The sequence below is a fragment of the Balearica regulorum genome, chromosome 7 (genome assembly GCF_011004875.1).
Source record: "Balearica regulorum gibbericeps isolate bBalReg1 chromosome 7, bBalReg1.pri, whole genome shotgun sequence".
NCBI lineage: Eukaryota > Metazoa > Chordata > Aves > Gruiformes > Gruidae > Balearica > Balearica regulorum.
In genome coordinates, this window is record NC_046190.1 from 22,868,828 (window position 1) to 22,884,510 (window position 15,683).

The following is a 15,683-nucleotide window of genomic DNA, read 5'->3' on the forward strand; positions in this document are numbered from 1 at the left end:
AATCTCTTCAATTAGTCCTGCAGCCATACCTGCCTGGACAGAGTGCAGCTACTGCGCAAGTCTGTGTCTTGTAGCTTTTGACCCAAGTCAGGGTTAAAAACACACATGTAAACCCAAAGTCAACTGACATCTCTTTTCAAAGAGGTTGGCATTTGGGGCTTCTTGTTTTACTTAACCTGTGCGGTCTTCTCACAAGTCACAAAGACCCCTTGTAAACCAGTGGACTTGGGTGTGCTCCTGAACTGCGTACCACAGCGTCTGCACCCTGACCTCACGTTACAGTGAGATCTGGGTGTAAACCAGCTTTTTCTCTGCTTTTACACCTCTGTTTCTTGGAGAAAAAGTCATGGCCTGCTTATGGCTCAGGAGGGTGTCCTGGTTTTGGCTGGGATAGAGATAATTATCTTCCTAGTAGCAGGTATAGTGCTGCGTTTTGGATTTAGGGTGAGAATAATGCTGATAACACACTGATATTTTGGCTGTTGCTGGGCAATGTTCACACCAAGTCATGGACTTTTCAGCTTCTCATACTGCCCACCAGCAAGTAGGCTGGGGGTGCACAAGAAGCTGGGAGGGGACACAGCCAGGACAGCTGACCCCAACTGACCAAAGGGATATTCCATACCGTATGATGCTCCATATATAACTTGGGGAAGCTGGCCAGGGGTTTATAACATGGCTCAGGAAACAAGCTGGGCATCAGTGGTCTGTGGTGAGCAATTGTGCTGTGTATCACTTGTTTTGTATATTCTTTTATCATTATTATTATTATTCTCTTCCTTTTCTGTCATATTAAACTATCTCAACCCATGAGTTTTACCTTTTTTCTGATTCTCTCCCCAATCCCACTCACGGGGGATAGTGAGTGAATGGCTGCGTGGTTGTTTTAGCTGCCAGCCGAATTAAACCACGACAAGGGAGAACCGGTGAGCTCAGGCCAAGTCACAGCAGGATCCCCAGGTGCAGGATGCTCGGGAACCCAGTGGCAGAAGCCTGCTGCTCGGTACGGACACAGCCAAAGCCAGCCACAGAGGGGCACTTGTACAAAAGTGCATTGCTACAGGAACAGCGGGAATAGACTTTATTTAATGATTTGTACAAGGAACACAATAGTAATTCAATAGTTCCATTTATTAATTGTCAAATAGTAATCCACTGCAATAAGAAACAAAAAGTCAACACAAAAATAAGTTGCGGTTTGTGTGTGTGTGTGTGTATGTGTTTGTGTGTGTGTGTAACTTAAAATTGCAAGAGCAAGAAGAAAAAATAAACTTTTAAGTGATTATGTTATATACAGTCAGTATCATCATGTTACTTTGCTGGATAGATTAATTTGGTGTTATCCAATCATAGCAACAGGCCTAAATATTGCTGCAAATAACTGGTGGGCAAACCCAAAGCAGAAAAACAAACCCATAAATAAGATCCAGGATTAAAGGTATCTCCTGCAGAAAAGAAACAGTGGTGCTTTGTGTCATATCTGGAACCCTTTCATAATGGATATTTTGTGCTAAAACTCCTCTTTATGTGAACATACATGGAATTCCATCATTTAAATAAAGTGGAAGAAAATCCCAACCTTTCACAACTGCCTTTTTTTTCCCTCCCTTCACTCAATGTGTTTAAATTATTTTTCTATACAAGGTAAGTACATTGTCTGTACAAAGTTAAATATACATATTTACAGTCAAACTTCTGAGACACTGAGTCTTTTCTTCCGCTGACCTAAGCGGAAGACAAGCCTACTTGATTTCAAACCCAGGAGCATGGCTAGTTTATCAAAACATTGCAAGTCGTGCTAACAGTTAGTTGTATTCTTAATAAATCTGTATAAAAGCATCAGCATAAAAATAGGCATTTTATATTATTAAATACGGCTTATGACAAAATAGCAATCTAACCCTTTGCTATTTGTACGGTAACTGTAGGAAGCAGGGTCTGATAGAACCGGTTTTGTTTATGCTTTTTCTTAATAACAAAATGTCTATCAAAAGAGTATTCATAGTGGATTTACAGGCAAGCAGACAGGCAAAGCCATGGGGTTTTTTTCCCCTCAAGGAAATACAAATCTATGTAACTGATAATAACTGCTGGGAACAGCTTTCCAAATTGATTAGACTTTTTTGTATGACTAAGAGGCAGCCAAAATGCATGTATTTATTTGAGACCTACCATCAACACTGTAACCAAAAAAAAAAAGGCACCCTCAGTGATACATTGCTCAGATTTATCAGAGCCTCTAAGATTTAATGCCAGGAAGGAAGCAAAGCCTTCATCCCAAAGAGTATGCTTCAAAAGTATGTGATCCTTTAGGGCCAGCAACAGGGCAGAAGGAGCAGAGAAAGCGAAGGGCCATAGGACTCAAACAGGATTTGCTCTCACAGATGTTCTATTTATTGGTTCTATTCCTTGTGCAGATAAATGTCAAAGCCAGGCTGATTTCTCTTTAAAAAACAGGACTCAGTTCACTTTGATGCACACAATACACTCACACACACACACCCTGCACAAAAGAAAAAAAACCCTGCAGAGATAGGTAATACGTTATTAAAGGGTTTGGAATTTTTGCGCATTTGCATTATGTTTTGGCTGGCCTCTCTGGATTAAACTACCAGTCCCAAACTCCTTTTCCACAGAGAGCTTTTCAGTTTAACCATCTCAGCTGTCCTCTGCCTGTGCCGGGTTTACAGGTGCATGACATGAAGGAAGGGTTTTCTATGGAAGTGGAAAGCAGAGCAAAGTGAGTCTTCAGCGAAGCAGAAACCTGGCAGAAAGCCTGGCCTCCCTGACCCTTGCCACCGACAGGGAGCAGCTGCCAGGCTGCGTACTGCCCCAAAGCACTACCGTATCTCAACACACAAACAAAACCTATACCATGTGCTTCCCTGAAGCCTTCTCCGAGGTAAGTACTCCATACAAATTAAGATTATCACCAGAACTCTTGCTGGGAAGGGGAGAGGAATACACAAAGGCAGCAGTGTAAACTAGAAACTGTCTCTTCTTCAGCAAACAAATCACACCCTGAATCCACGGAAGCAGGGCTACACATTCAACTCAATACTATACCACATAACCACATCCTCCTACCACGTCTTGTCTCTTGTCTGTTACATTCATAAATTGCCTGTTTCTTCGCTGTTTAAAAACACCATCTGGAAAACAACCCCATCACTGTTGCGCTGGGATCACTGTTATTTTACAGGTACAGAAGCTTCACGTAGTTGCCTGGGAAGGTGCCAAATTGCCTTGTTCTCCTGGACGTACCTGTCACAAAATAAAACACAAGGAAGCCAGAGTAAGATGGAGCCAAGGGAGGAAGGCTTAGCGGTTTAAAAAGGTAGAGGTGGCAGCCTCTTCTGCCTGCAGGCATTGCTTTCTAAAACTTAACAGGAGTCCTCATCAAAGAGCCTTTTGCTACAGATGAGATGAGAACTGGTTCTGCTACTAATCATCCTTGGTCTTCCCTTTTAACAATTATTAAGGTGCTAGTGAAAGCTCCTGGACCTAGAGCTGAGGAGCCAAACTCCTATCAGTGTAAATGAGCCAATCTCCCTCCAGAAGAGGTAACGAGCCTAGATTTGCACTGTTGAGATGGAGAACACCATCCAGACTTGCATTCTTTGAAGGTAAAGGGCTAGATTTTGCTAACATACAGCACAGATGAGGCTGGATTTCAGGGACTGCAACTCTGATACATGTGTTCCCTTCGTCCCCTACTTGCCACTTTCTGTAACTTGCCATGGCTCCACCAGCTTTGGAAAAGCTACAGAAATCCAGCTTTCCTTGTTATTCTCTGTTGCTTTGCCATCTGCATGAGCAAGAAGGATCAGCAGGAAGAGGGGAACAGGGAAATTAAGACGACAAAAGGAAAAATGAGACATCTAGCAAGGAAAACAAAGCTCCACCACCCTGCACCCCAATTTTAATGTTCTTAGTGGGAAAAGCTGAGAAATTGTGAAAAAAGTTGAATTGGTTTTGACACCGCAAATGACAGCAACTGACGCGCACACTGCAAAATTGCTCATCTGCATCTCAAAAAGCCCTGCTGACAGGCAAGAGTCACACTCACCCACAAACCAGCCGTCATCACATTTCTCCATGACATCGACAATGTCACCGTCCCTCAGTTCCAGCTCATCATCATTCTGAGGAGTGTAGCTGTAGAGGGCTTGGTAGCTAACTCTGAAACCGAAAAGATACCACACGTTAGCCATTGGATTTCCCTGACATCCCTTCAGAAGGAGACGTCTCCATCCCCCTTTCTAATTCCTATTATATTTTGTCCAATGCAGTCTAGACCTGTGTCTTCCATTTGAGAGGTGGAAGCCAATTGCACTAAATTGGCTGTGGTCACAAGGCCATGGCAGTAAAATGTGTCACGCCTGCACTGTGTGGGATATGTGGAGAGCTTCTGTTTCCCTTTTGTAATTGTGTCCATAGACTGTTACAACTGGAGTCTTCCTAACCTGCAGTGCCTAGAGTGTATGAGTGTGGACACCCTGCTGGATGCAAGCCAAAACCTGGATACACTCAATTCCTGGGCTAAATGAGACATCTCTTCCCTTGCCTAGGCACATAGGCAGGGCCATGAACGACCAAATGGCAATGTGAAGGACTTTAGAAAAAGATACTGCCTACTCTACTGCGCTAAGAACGTTGCATAAATCACGGCTGAGGAGTTATGGCACAAACTAAATCTGAGGTTGAATCCTGCTCAGACATACTACTCGCACCAGAGGCACTCTGTATTTATCAGAAAGGAACTTTATGGAGTGGATATAATCTCTGGGCAAATTTGAGGAGGCTTGGATCCCCTGGCTGTGGGGCATGAAAATAGAGCTGATGTGAGACTTTCCATTCTGCTTAAAGTGGCAGGCAAAAGCAAAGACTCCTTTCTGGATCCAACTGCCAATGAACTTCAGTCCTCAGCACACAGTGCAGGCTACTAGTCTCAAAATCATCAGTGAAAGGCTCCACCAAGCTTAATGGCAGCTCCAGTTTAAAATCTACCAGATAGCTTTGAAAATCTCAGCCTTGGTCTCTCAGATCATTCAGCCACCAATTCATCTGTGGAACTGGCCAACAACGCACCAAGTTGCATCGGTGCTGGGACTGCTCACTGTACTGTGAGAAGCTAAGAGGGGTGAACACATTGACCCACACCATATGAGCCAGGTGTAGCCAGTAGATACTAATTTGTCTCCAGCTTCAAGATACAAAGATATTGAGATAGTCTCCAAAACCAGCATTAATCAAGTGCCCAAAGGAGATCCAGTCCTGGATCATGAGGTCATTGTTTCAGGTGCTATATAGACACAAAGGTCCCAGTTTTAAACTACTCATTATGATGATGTGGCTATTTTTGCTCTTTAAAGAAAAGTTGACACTTTCCCATAATTCTAATTTAACTCCTGAAACGCTGAAGCTTTCACACCTCCCCATCTTCACCACCAGTCAGAGACAAGGCCCCTGGAAGAGATGGGAGACAAAAGGACTTACATGTCTCGTGGTGTTTGACTTCTGTCAGGGCTGGCTCCTTGCTGCTGTGCTTGAGGTTGCTGAGAAATGATGAGAGATGGTTTATTGTCATTAGAGGTCACCTTGTGGCGAGAGTCAAGAGGCTGAGAAATAGTACTGCAGTAATGAACAGACTTTTCTGCAATGTTTATGATCTCATTGCAAACAGCTTCCTGCGTGGTAGGCAGCATTGACATCCAAGAACACCCAAAAAACAGTCAACAGGGGGGAGGGAGGGGAAAATATAGACAAGAAGAGATGGGACATTCCAGATGTAGCACATAAGTCCAGTGTGGAAAAAAAAAAAAAAAAAAAAGAGAAGAGTTGCAGATCCAGGTAAATATCCAGGTAGTGGTGTGCAGAAGGGATCCAGGTGTAAGCATGGAAAAATAGGCAAGATACAGAAGAATTTGGCATTTAGTTTGAAGATTTGTAACAAATACATATGCATATATTTTAAAAAGCAGCAGCATAAGAGGTTGCAATTAGTTATGCAGTGGCACCATTACAAATGCTATGAAGTCAGTTGAAGAATGCAAGGCGGGCCGCTCCATTCATGCATTTTGCTTCATTTAACTTATACCCAGGGACTGGCAGCACAATTGGCCCAATTTCTCATTGGCTATGAATGTTTTTTGAAGTGCTAAATTCCCTTTTTCCATTGCAAACAGAACAATATATGCAAATAGATAAATATGTACCTACTTTGCAGCTAAAAATGGTGCTGGCACTTTATCTCTACTGAAGTGTTACTGTCTGGATGAAGAGAGTCTAGGACTACACATCTGATTTAAACAGTGGCCTTACCACATAGCTCTTTTCAGACTCTGTGAGATCTGGTCCAGCTCTCAATGAATGGTGGGAAGGCTGTGTGATCACCAAGCAAATGATAAGGAAGACATTTTAGCAGATGTTATATCGGTCAGAATTAAAAAAAAAAAAAAATTAAATGGAGTGCAGACAACAAAAGAAAATGAACAACTGTTCCCCTCCCCACCCCAACACCACGCTTCTTGGACAACAAGGTCTTTCATTTACACAAAGAGACATTAAAGCTACAGTAATGCAACTGCTCTGCAGCACACAGAATACTGCAAAGAGAAAGGTGACAGCAAAACAGAAGCTCAGAGCAGGGAATCAGAGTGGAAAGTTATGGACACCACTACAACCAGAAATGGTACATAGTGTCATACTGCATTCCTGTAGAGAGAAAAAAAAAAAAAAAAAGGACAGAAGCACATACTGGAAAGCATCAAACTTGAAAGGCCAATAGCATGCTGAGAGGAATCTGCTGTTTATGGAAAAGTCCTCCATGACTTTGACACAGGAGAGAACTGTAACTCACTTGCTTCTTAAAAAAGACCAGCTCAGGTCCTCAGAAGGCACAGTGCCATGTAGCCCCATCAAAATCGCTCTAGCTTGCACCAAGCAAGGATCTGAGCTGCTCTGTGAATTCCCACAACAATGCAGAGCTGCAGGTCAGAGGAGGCCTTGACAGGAAAATGCAGCTCCAAACATCACCGGTGAAGCTTCTGGATTTTGCCCTGCCTCTCTCCCCAGTCACACCTCTTCACAGGGACTCATGTGTCCCAGCGCACAGCAAGGAAAATCGGGGTGTTTGGGGTTGGAGGTTTTATGGGGAAGGTCACTGAAAAGTCACACAGGTATCCAGAGCCTGGTTTTGCATGGGTTTTGTGCATATTCAAACACCTACTGAAAGCAAGGGGCACGCTGTGAGCAAACGGGATATCTGAACTAGAGCAGGGCTGTTTGTACTACCTGCAGGACTGTCTGGCAAAGTGGATGGGGTGAGACGCAGAGCATTGCCATCCTCTGTGATCACTCAACACAATTTTCAACCCAAGTTTCAAAGGCCTTGATTTTTATGCTTTCCCTCCTCTTTATTCACTTCAACAATGCCCTCAGTAAAAGGCTTGCTTTCTCATGGCATCCCAAGACAGAGCAGAAGCAGAGGATAAAGGGGTTTATGACACCTTCAGCCCAAGCATGATCAAAAAGGTTGGAGAAGTGCAGGGTGATGAGCTCATCCCTGTCTAATTCCCATTCTCAAACCACATCTTGGACCTCTGGAGCCGTGCCCATCATTGTATTAAAGCAAACCATCTCTTGTCTCAAGGACAGTGGCCCACTCTAGGCCAACCCAACCCCACAGCAACTCCTTTGTAGTAAGCTGTACTGTCTGGGGCTGGAATCTGGGACCACTGCCCTACGAAACAATGCTCTGTTACCATGTGTATTTCTATAGAGAGAAAATGAAATGCAAGTTGGATGGGCTAATTGCAGTGGAATTCACATTCAAAGTATTTAATGTGGAGCCTGAAATTGTCACAGGATTTTTGGAAGTAATTTCTGCCTCTCTATCATCAGTCCTGAAAGGCAAATGGAATAATTAGAAGTTTAAAATTAATATTGTGCAGACCAACTGGATATAGTGCATCAAATCTGATGAGATCAGAGCTAACTCAGGTGGTCAAATAGCTGGGAAAACCAAATTCCAGGCTGAGGCAAGAGGTGGCTGTAAGAATGATTTTTTTTAATTCAAGAAAATTAAAATGCTTCTCTGCTCCATACTAATAAATTGACTAGTGGAATTGCTCCATGAGCTCCTAACACTGCATCATCATTTCTCATTGATTACTTGTGACCTCTTGAACTAGCTTTTTCTCCAAAAAACATTAATAACTATGAATTAAATTAGTTATTTGAAAGCTAAAAAAATTGACACTACCTCTTAATGCTCCATGGTGTGGGCTTATACCTGTAATACCAGGAGGTGCAGCCTAGCAGCATCAGAAACTTGGCCACATTCCCTTTCCTGGCAGGATCCCCACAGGGACTTCCATGAGGCAGCTGGACAGGGACAGAGGCTGAGCATCCCCCTGCCCTCCTGGCAGCCCCCAATTCCTGACAAGACATATGACTAAGTGGATCCCCTCTGGCCTTTGCTCCAGAGATCAGGCAGCTCCTACCAAAGCAGCGGGTGTCTCTGCGCTAACTCCCAGGGCTACGGCAGAGCCCTACAGTGAGGTGATGAAACACCCTGAAGTCAGCAGCTATGCAGCATTAGCCCAAACAGGATGAAAAACTGACCAGATCCTGTAATTTTAGGCTGGAAATGTACCACCCCACTGCTTCAAACAAGTCACCCTGATAGGATGGCCTAGATGGCTTTTTTTTTTTTTTTTTAAACTACATTATTCTTGCAGGGAGAGAAGCTAAAAAATAGTTATAGGTCCAAACACTCTTCAAACACAGGTTCAGAAAGCCCATGTGCTACCAGCAGTGGTGGCTCCATGTACCACGGGCAGCCAAGGAATCAGTGAGTGTGAGCCACAACTGCAAAGTATAAAACATGGAGATTCCCCAAAACACTGAGCCAACCCTGTTGCTGCTGGAGATAAACTGAGCGCCCTAAAGTGACCAAGGATTCACAACCCACAAGGACAACTCAACTCCTACCCTCTCAGTCACACTGCATGCTTCGTTAAGACTAAGTGCATAAACTTCAGCAGGTGCTTAAGTGTGTCTGTCTCCATGTCTACAGACTATACAAATATGTGGCACAGTCAGTCGTAAAGCACAGCTGGCCACTGTTTCCACCTCATACGGAGTTTGAGGATGGATCTAAAGACCACCACAGGCTTGTAAGAATACTAGAAAAAGGTCCTATGTTAAGAGCCCTGAGGCAGATTTTTACTGTTAGGAAGAAAGATGCTGGGGCTACTCAATAGCGGTCTCCCTGCTCCTAGCCAAGTCAAGCATCATCAGTGTGTCTATCCACTGCAGCTCTGGTTTACTTGTCTTCTTCCATCCTTTTCTGGTGGAAGTTAGAGGACTACATAAGCAAAAAGAAAGCTAAGCAGAACAGACTAACAGACAGACAAGACAGACAAATTGGTATCCTCTCAGAGACGGGCACACAGCAGCAGCAATGCTCCCACACGTGAACAAAGAACCATGAGCAGGGAGGACTCCCCAGCCCAGCAGACAGAAAAAGGAAATCCTCTGCACACACCAAGCCCCAGCTCTGGCAGAAGGAAGGGGAAAGATGGCCCAAGAGCTCTCACAAAGGACACTGAAAAGGCTGCAGTGTGGTGCAGCCTGACCTAAAGGCTATCAAAGTCAATGGAAAGACTCCCCAGCCCCTGGATCAGAAGCTGAAGGCTGTGTCTACAGCAGAAAAATGCATCTCCCATGGGGAGCAGATACCAATGCTTGCTGCAGGCTGCACAGCTCTGGTTTTGACAGAAAAGCCATTGTGATGAATCTGTGGAGCAGCAGCAAACCACTAGGGAGGGATGAAAGCTTACCTTGGAGATGGTGCTAAGTAATGAACGTGTTAAGCAAGGGTAGCTGGTCTGTGCTGAGGAACATGGGAGTTGAGCATCTTCCTCATATGCTCTCCTCTCCACTAGCACAAAGTGGGTGATACTACTCACCACTCTGCACGAGTGGTTTTGTACTAGCGGAAAGGAGCAGACAGCCCCCCCACCCCCCGATATCCCTCACACTGCCAGGTGATGCCTGGGGGCTTGTTCTTTTTTTCTTTTTAGTTTGGACTGTGAAAATAAACAAAAGGGAATAACCTCAGAATAGCTAAAAGAGCCATTGCACTTTATATTACTTAATGGAACAGGCAAGAACACAGTCCTTATCCTAACCCTGTACCAAAGGGTTAAAACCTGCAAATCAACTCTGGGTCAGAATTTCATAACTGGGGAACTTCTCTATAATGAGAAAGAAAACTAGAATTCAAAATGGTAAAATACTTCAAACACCAGGGATAGACAGTAATGGCAATAAAAACCAAATGTAATGTCTCATTTCCTTGTCTACTAAGTGCTTTTCTCATTTGATTAAAATCAATGAAAAGATGACAGATTTTTGAAAAGGCCTCCAGGGTATTACCTGCAGCTCTGCTGAAGCCATCAGCCTCTGTATGGGTCATGCAAATAATGAGAAGTCATTTGCACATATAAATAGCGCTCCTGCTCCCTAAACAACTGTAGACCCAGGGCTGGAAAGGAGGTCAAGACTACTGATAACGCCACACGCAGTTTTAACTTGACACTAGTAATGCTCTGATTGTCAAGGCATATAAAATATACCTTTTGGCTTGACTTCAACTGCAAAGAAAGGCCACAGGGTCCTATTACAACCAGGTGCAATACCCAAAATATAACTGCGTGCTAGTCAGCACTCAGGAGAAACATCTTTCCCTAAATGTGGCTCTTTGCTCCTGCTCTTTTGAATTGCGTACATCCAGTGCAAGCACCCGCAGGACCAAGCAGATCAGAGATCAGGGGAAAGGCCAACACAGAAAATGTCTGCAGATTCTTAACACGAAGCAGAATATGTATCCTATTGGACTCAGGTATTGAAACTGAAAGGGAAGCAGGAAGTGGTTGTTCAGTAAAAAGTTGTGTGAGCTCTCAATCGTAAGGAAATGAAGTGAGTAAAGGTAAGAGGAAAATTTCAGGGTTAAAGCTGTATCTCGCTCTCATAAACTGATCAAGAAAATACGTAACATTGGCCACTACTTCCCACACATCCTGCACGAGCAGCCTGCCTGGTTCACTGATCAAGCCACAGATTGCTTCCCCAATACCCAGCACTGCAAACTCAGTCCAGTTTTTGCTAATTGTGAGCTTTCCGTTTCAAATATTGCCATCTTGTGGAAGCTGCCTGGAAGGACCAACGAGACACCAGCAGCTGCATCCCAGACCCTGGATGTCCCAGCCACACGGTGCTGAGGCTAAGTTGGTTATGCTGCACAGACCCTTCTGCATCCCTCTTTAAAGATGTTTGTAGCTCTCAGCAATAGAGCTGAGAACCTCTGAATCCTACCGGGGAAGGCTCCCTGACATTGTGGATGCCAAGTTGTGTATGCCTTACCCCTGTCTCGAGACACTCAAACCCTGAATCCTGATCTCAGGTGGTTAAACAAAACCTGAACCAAAGTATCTCACTCTACATCATTCCTCCTAACAAGGCCACTGCCTTATGATGTAGGATCTCAACATCAGAACTAAATAAGCCCTGGTTTAATCCTTTGGAGGAACAGAAAAATCAGATCCTCAGCTGGTACAAACTCGCAGAAACCCAGACTTGCACTATGTGGATTTGCACCAGCTGAAGATTTTGCCCATACTTGCCCTTCTGCACAGCCTGGAAGTGATTTCAAATGATTTAAAAAAAAAAATAAAAGTTCTGAATTAAATGACAGGAGAAATATCTTACCTGTGAAATCAATGAATGGCTAAACAATCATATGACAAAACAATGGCATGGCATGGAAACAACACTAAGTAATGGAAGAGTAATCAGCAAAGATGATTACCTGTGGCTTATTGACTCTGCGTGTGAGTCTGGGAGGTGGCTGTGTTGTGACAGTAGAGGAAGAGAGTGCATAGGAAGAGAGAGGAGCAGATGAAGAGAATGCTTTTGAGTCTGCAGTCTTTTGAAGAAAAGAAAAGTTGGTCAGCTTGGCACACACTCTCTTACCACAATCACTGCTAGTGATAAGAGCATCTACTATCCAGTAAATTTGATGCACACACAGCAAACATAACTCCATGCAAGAGCAAGTGCAGTTTCCAGTTGGTCTGTCTGAGCTGGCCACCTCATTCTGTTTTAAACATGCAGGTTATGCCTGTAAAAAATGCTACTAAAAATATATCCAGATGGTAAACAGCACAGTCTTTATACAGCTTTCAATACACTTCTGGTTACGATTCAAGCAGAGATCAAACAATTTGTCAGAAGATTTCCCAGTGTGAAATGTGTCATTTTAGAAACCCTAGTTCCTCATTATTTAATGTTGGCAGACGGGGTATGTCACGGAAGCTATCACAGTGCATCCAAGACAGTATTTATAATGCCATGACTTTGAGCTCTCCAAACTTACACTCTCATACAAGGTAGCATGGGGGTGCTGTAATGTATATTGGCTGGCTGTAGCCTGCAATGGACCCCAAGTCATGTGAGAGCTGCAAAGTAAGGCAGATCTCCTATACCAAGACCGGGGACAGAAGATATGTGGTAGATGCTACTGGAGGGTTCCCCTATGTTCCCTCTCATTGTAACATACAGCTACATATAACTAAAAACTCTTGGGGAAAAATGTCACTAGGTCCAATTCTCATATGTGGCTAGACCCTTTCACATCATTTTGAAAATGGAAAGGTAATAGATCCCACTCAATGCATAAATAACAGTCAAGCCTCCCTGATTTAGTCATGCACATCCCAGGCGAAGGTTCTCTAAACCACAGGCTCCAAGATCAACAGGGGACAGCTTTTGTGATTCTAGGAGCCAGGCTGACATTTACAAAGTTTTTCAGTCCTCGGCGTTAGGAGGAACAAATAAATCCTATCACCAAAGATGATCCATTGCACACTGGAAAATCTCTGAATACTGAGGAATTACCTGTATTCTACACAGTGAGGTATATGGGCATGAGGCCTGTGTGATACTTTTATCTGACACATCTGGTAATAGCCAGAGTCTGGGACAATCACCTCATCAGACGTGACCAATTGAGTCAGTTCTGTGTTATTATCTATTCTAAAATAATTTTTGCTACACTGCTCCTGAGCCCTCTTCTAAAACTTTTTGATCTGCTATCCAGTGAGTGCCACTGGTGACCCCTGGAAGAAGGTCAGTCAAATCAAAACAATGTGTGGCAGCCACTGGCTCTGCCTGGTCAGCAGAGCAACACAAACTTCAACACACCAGTTAATATCAGGGATTCAGAGCAGCACACACACATGCAGGAGAAGTACCTTCTTTTCCCCGCTTTGAAACCTTCCCAGATCACCTTTCCTCACGCCTCTTTTCTCTGTTTTACCTCCCTGCACAATAGCCATTAGCTCCTGACACAACTGGTTGTCCTCAGAGGAACCCACAGGTCTCTTTTCTGGGCTCACACGCATGTCTAGCTGGGACGGTTTCAGGCATCGCTCAACAGAGATCTTGGGAACAGCACGAGCACCCTGCTCGGGGTTACTGCTGCCCTCTCTAGTCTTTTGGAGCCAGGCTTGGCTGCCAGTGGTGTCACGCTGCTCTGCGAGGATGCTTTCAGGGCTCCCCACTGCCCGGCGAGGGGAGTTAGAGTAGCTGATGCTGGGAGAAGGGGAGCCAACAAACTTTTCTTCACTTTGTGGAGTGGCCTGATAGAAACTGCGAGCAGAGGACTGAGGTCTGGATGAGTAAGAGGGCAATGGGGATTTAATGGACCTGGGAGTCGAGGAGCCAGAGAGATGAGAATGGTGGAGGCTGACCGAGGGGGAAGGGCTGGCTGCAGCAGAAGGCGAGAGATAGTCAGTGTGAGAGAGGGAGGCTTCAGGCGGAGGAGGCAATGGAGGAGTTATGGCAGGAGTGGTGCTAGGAGACACTCCCACGGTCAGAGCAATCCACTCAGATGTGACCGCCTGCACCTCTGGAGATAAGGCGCGGCGCGCGAAAGGCAAAGGCGGAGGAGTTGGTGTATGGAGCAGCTCAGAGCTGGGAGACTTCAAGGAGACAAAAGCAGGAGAGAAAAAGAAAGAAATGAACAAAAAAATAATAAAGGAAAATACAAAATGACTGAGCAAAAGTAAAAGGAGAGAGAGTGAGTGTGGAGAGGAGCAGATCTGTGATCAAGCATGGTGCATAAGTTTTCCATGGACAGGTGCGCTGTGTTGGAGAACACGCTGTCCACAGCTACTCCGACCACAGAGTCTAGTCTGTATCTGTGCTGCTAATACCCTTTCTCCAGCCTTTGCCAGCACCCCAGACACAGAACACCTTGTGAAAGACCTTAGACTTCATACCATGCCCTAAGTCCCTCAGGGAGCAGCTGAAGCCACCATCCGTGATGGCAGCATGCAGCGTTTGACTGGCCTGGCAGTAATTCTGGGGCCCCAGCAACTCACACCATGAACCCAGTCAGAATTCACTGCTGCAATGAATTTTGACTTTATCCAACTCTAGGATGAGCAATGCCTGCTCCTCAAGAAACTTGCATTGCTGAAGCTGTGGAGGAGAAAGGGATCAAAAAAGCCAGCTTTGGCTATTTGGTCTTTAGGTGATTGAAGTAGGTCTTATGTTTATAAAGGCAGAACACATGACCAAGTTCTGCCTTTAGCTATTACCACCAGCGACATCAGTGAGATCAGCTACATTAGCACTGATCAGAGTGTTTCCCAGTCCTCTGCCAAGTTAGGCAAAAAAGTAAGGGAGAGAACTGTTTTATCAGGGGAGGCATCAAAAGAATAGCAAAGGAAACCGAAAAAGGGTGGATACAATCCCTTCCATCAAAGAAACAAGCTTGCAGAAAGCCAGTGGCAGACAGGCCACAGCTATGCAGAGACTGCCAAGCTCAAACAAAAAAGCTCAGCTGAGGTCCACTTTGTCAGGGAACCCCAAACAAGCAACAAATCTTTCTCTTTACACCATGGCTAAGAATAAAAACACTCCTTTTAGGGAAGACCCAGACAGACACCAGGCATGAGCCACGGCAGTCTTTCCCATCCATCCTGTACCATATATCCCTTCCTCCCGATCCCAATTCTCCACTTTTGTTCCTTGCAGTCTTGACCTCAGAATGACCTTGCTTCAGTCCCATGGGCAAGAGGGGGACGCACCAGGACCTCATGGCCGCGACCCAGACATGTATGCTGACTTTCAAGCATGAGTATTTGCAGGATGAGAGCAGAACAAAGGGATTTAGAGACTCATTGCCTCCCCGATACATTTCCCACGGCAAACATCCTGGGATCTCCGTACAATTACCTGCTGCCATTTTGATTTCTGTTTTGAACTGCAGTATGGTTTATAGTGAATCTAATATTTATGGAAGATCCCAGACCGGCCTGCTCTCAAAACCCGAGTTCATTTAGCGCCAATTTAAAATAATATGGGCCGCTCTCCTGACCCTGTCTCCCAAAACCTTGATCGTGAGCTAGAACGTTTAGGAGTTTGTATACAGTTTGATTCAAGCTGACTGGGATCAACATAATGACTCCTACAGACTGTAACAGTCTGTGATGCCCTTTTAATAGCCACAATAAAAAATTCACTCATCATAGTGGAGGGTCTGTAAAGTGTAAACATGCACTCAGGAGGAGCTGGATCACCAATTCATTCCATGTCTGGCAGTGAAA

The 15,683-nt window shown here is 44.6% G+C and overlaps 1 protein-coding gene across 50 annotated transcripts in view; it reads right to left on the reverse strand.

Moving 5' to 3' along the window:
• Positions 1 to 1,112: 1,112 nt before the first annotated feature.
• Positions 1,113 to 15,683, reverse strand: part of SORBS1 (sorbin and SH3 domain containing 1) — a 170,396-nt gene continuing 155,825 nt past the window's right edge. For 22 of the 50 annotated variants that reach the window (XM_075758501.1, XM_075758512.1, XM_075758508.1 and 19 more), the window contains 6 exons: positions 13,323 to 14,051; positions 11,879 to 11,995; positions 6,325 to 6,384; positions 5,500 to 5,690; positions 4,070 to 4,182; positions 1,113 to 3,264 (listed from right to left, as the gene is read on the reverse strand). In XM_075758501.1, coding sequence (XP_075614616.1) covers positions 3,197 to 3,264; positions 4,070 to 4,182; positions 5,500 to 5,690; positions 6,325 to 6,384; positions 11,879 to 11,995; positions 13,323 to 14,051 — 1,278 coding nt within the window. In that variant the 3' untranslated portion in view covers positions 1,113 to 3,196. The remainder of the gene's footprint in view (positions 3,265 to 4,069; positions 4,183 to 5,499; positions 5,691 to 6,324; positions 6,385 to 11,878; positions 11,996 to 13,322; positions 14,052 to 15,683) is intronic. The other 28 variants (XM_075758533.1, XM_075758535.1, XM_075758538.1 and 25 more) reach the window with 4 other exon arrangements.